The following is a 1,437-nucleotide window of genomic DNA, read 5'->3' as shown; positions in this document are numbered from 1 at the left end:
TATATATATATATAAAATTTTATTATGATAGAATTATAAATATTCACATTAAATTGTTCATCAATAAGCATGCTATTACCTATTAACTTTTATAACCATTTATAATAGAATAAAAGATTATTGTTATAAAGTTGTCATAACTTTAAATATATATACATAAATATTTTTTTTCTTATAATTTTTTATATAAAATGAAAACATAAAAACAAAAGTATATATTTTATAAATAGTTTAATTTGAAACATTTAATTTTATTATAAATAAGAATATCTTTAAAAATAATACTTGTATTGTACATAAATTATGTAATTAATAAATAAAGTTAATTTAAAAATTAATAATAATAAATTTAATATTAATTTTATTATTACAATTTTTTTTTACAATTTTTAAATAATATATATATTATATTATACACTGTATAGATACTATAATAATTACTATATTAATTGAATATTTTGTATTTTTGCTTTAAAATAATCTATTTGATCAGAAATTGGAATTGACTTTTCAAAAAAAGTATTCTCATCTCCATTAGGTGTAAATAGATATGTACCTTTTTTCCCTAAAAGTACTCTCAAGGCTTTATTTCTTTTTGATAATTTTTCGTAATATTCTATACCACCTTTAATATATTTATCATTAAGCATAGCCATTTTCTCATTGAGTTGGAGTTCTCTATAATAATCTTGTGCATTGCTTGTTAATAAGCAGAGAAAACCACTTGTAAATGTAGCAATACTCATACAAAAAATATTTTTGCCTCTTTGTTTCTTGGTAACTTTTAATGTTAAATACAGTAGTTCATATATTATTATTCCTATTAAAGTATTAAAAGATAAATCAAGTATTTCATATAACAAATAATTTTCTGTAACTGTTAAAATTTTACGAGCCATTAAAAATTTTTGGGCATCTTTTGAAAGTATTAAAGATTTTTGAAATTCTTTATTAATTTCTGGATTCCAATTAACTTGTATATTTCGAAATGTTATGGTTTGTTCTGTCATATTTTTAATATCATCATATTCAAAATTTATTGGAATTCCAATTATAGCACCATATTTTGTACATGTTGTTCCAGCATGAAATATATTTATATCATAAACATTGAAAAGTTTAATTTTTTCACTTTTTGATTTTGGTATATGTAAATCATTTATTACTTCTTGAAATTTTTGTTGAATATCTTTTCGAACTGGTATTTCATTATTATTAAAACTATTATATAATTTGATAAAATTAATAATTTTATATTATAAAATTCTTAATATTTTTTAATATTTTTTTATACTTACTCATATCTACTTCTAAATTTCCTATAATAATCTAAATACCAAATTTGTGGAAGAGTTTGTGTAGATACAATAGCAGATGCTATAGCAACTTCTAAAAATATTTTCATTATAAAATAGTTGATCTTTCATAGATCCTGAA

General features: G+C 18.8%; 1 protein-coding gene across 1 annotated transcript in view; it reads right to left on the bottom strand.

Moving 5' to 3' along the window:
- Positions 1-425: 425 nt before the first annotated feature.
- Positions 426-1,437, bottom strand: part of LOC116185551 (transmembrane protein 177) — a 2,458-nt gene continuing 1,446 nt past the window's right edge. The window contains exons 2-3 of the mRNA XM_031510184.1: positions 1,299-1,432; positions 426-1,221 (exon numbers count right to left, since the gene is read on the bottom strand). Of these exons, the coding sequence (XP_031366044.1) occupies positions 441-1,221; positions 1,299-1,405 (888 nt within the window). The 5' untranslated portion in view covers positions 1,406-1,432 and the 3' untranslated portion in view covers positions 426-440. The remainder of the gene's footprint in view (positions 1,222-1,298; positions 1,433-1,437) is intronic.

This window comes from Apis dorsata, unplaced genomic scaffold (genome assembly GCF_000469605.1).
Source record: "Apis dorsata unplaced genomic scaffold, Apis dorsata 1.3 scaffold_215, whole genome shotgun sequence".
In the NCBI taxonomy this organism is placed as follows: domain Eukaryota; kingdom Metazoa; phylum Arthropoda; class Insecta; order Hymenoptera; family Apidae; genus Apis; species Apis dorsata.
Note: the sequence above shows the minus strand (reverse complement) of the source record. Positions and strands in the feature narration are given on the sequence as shown.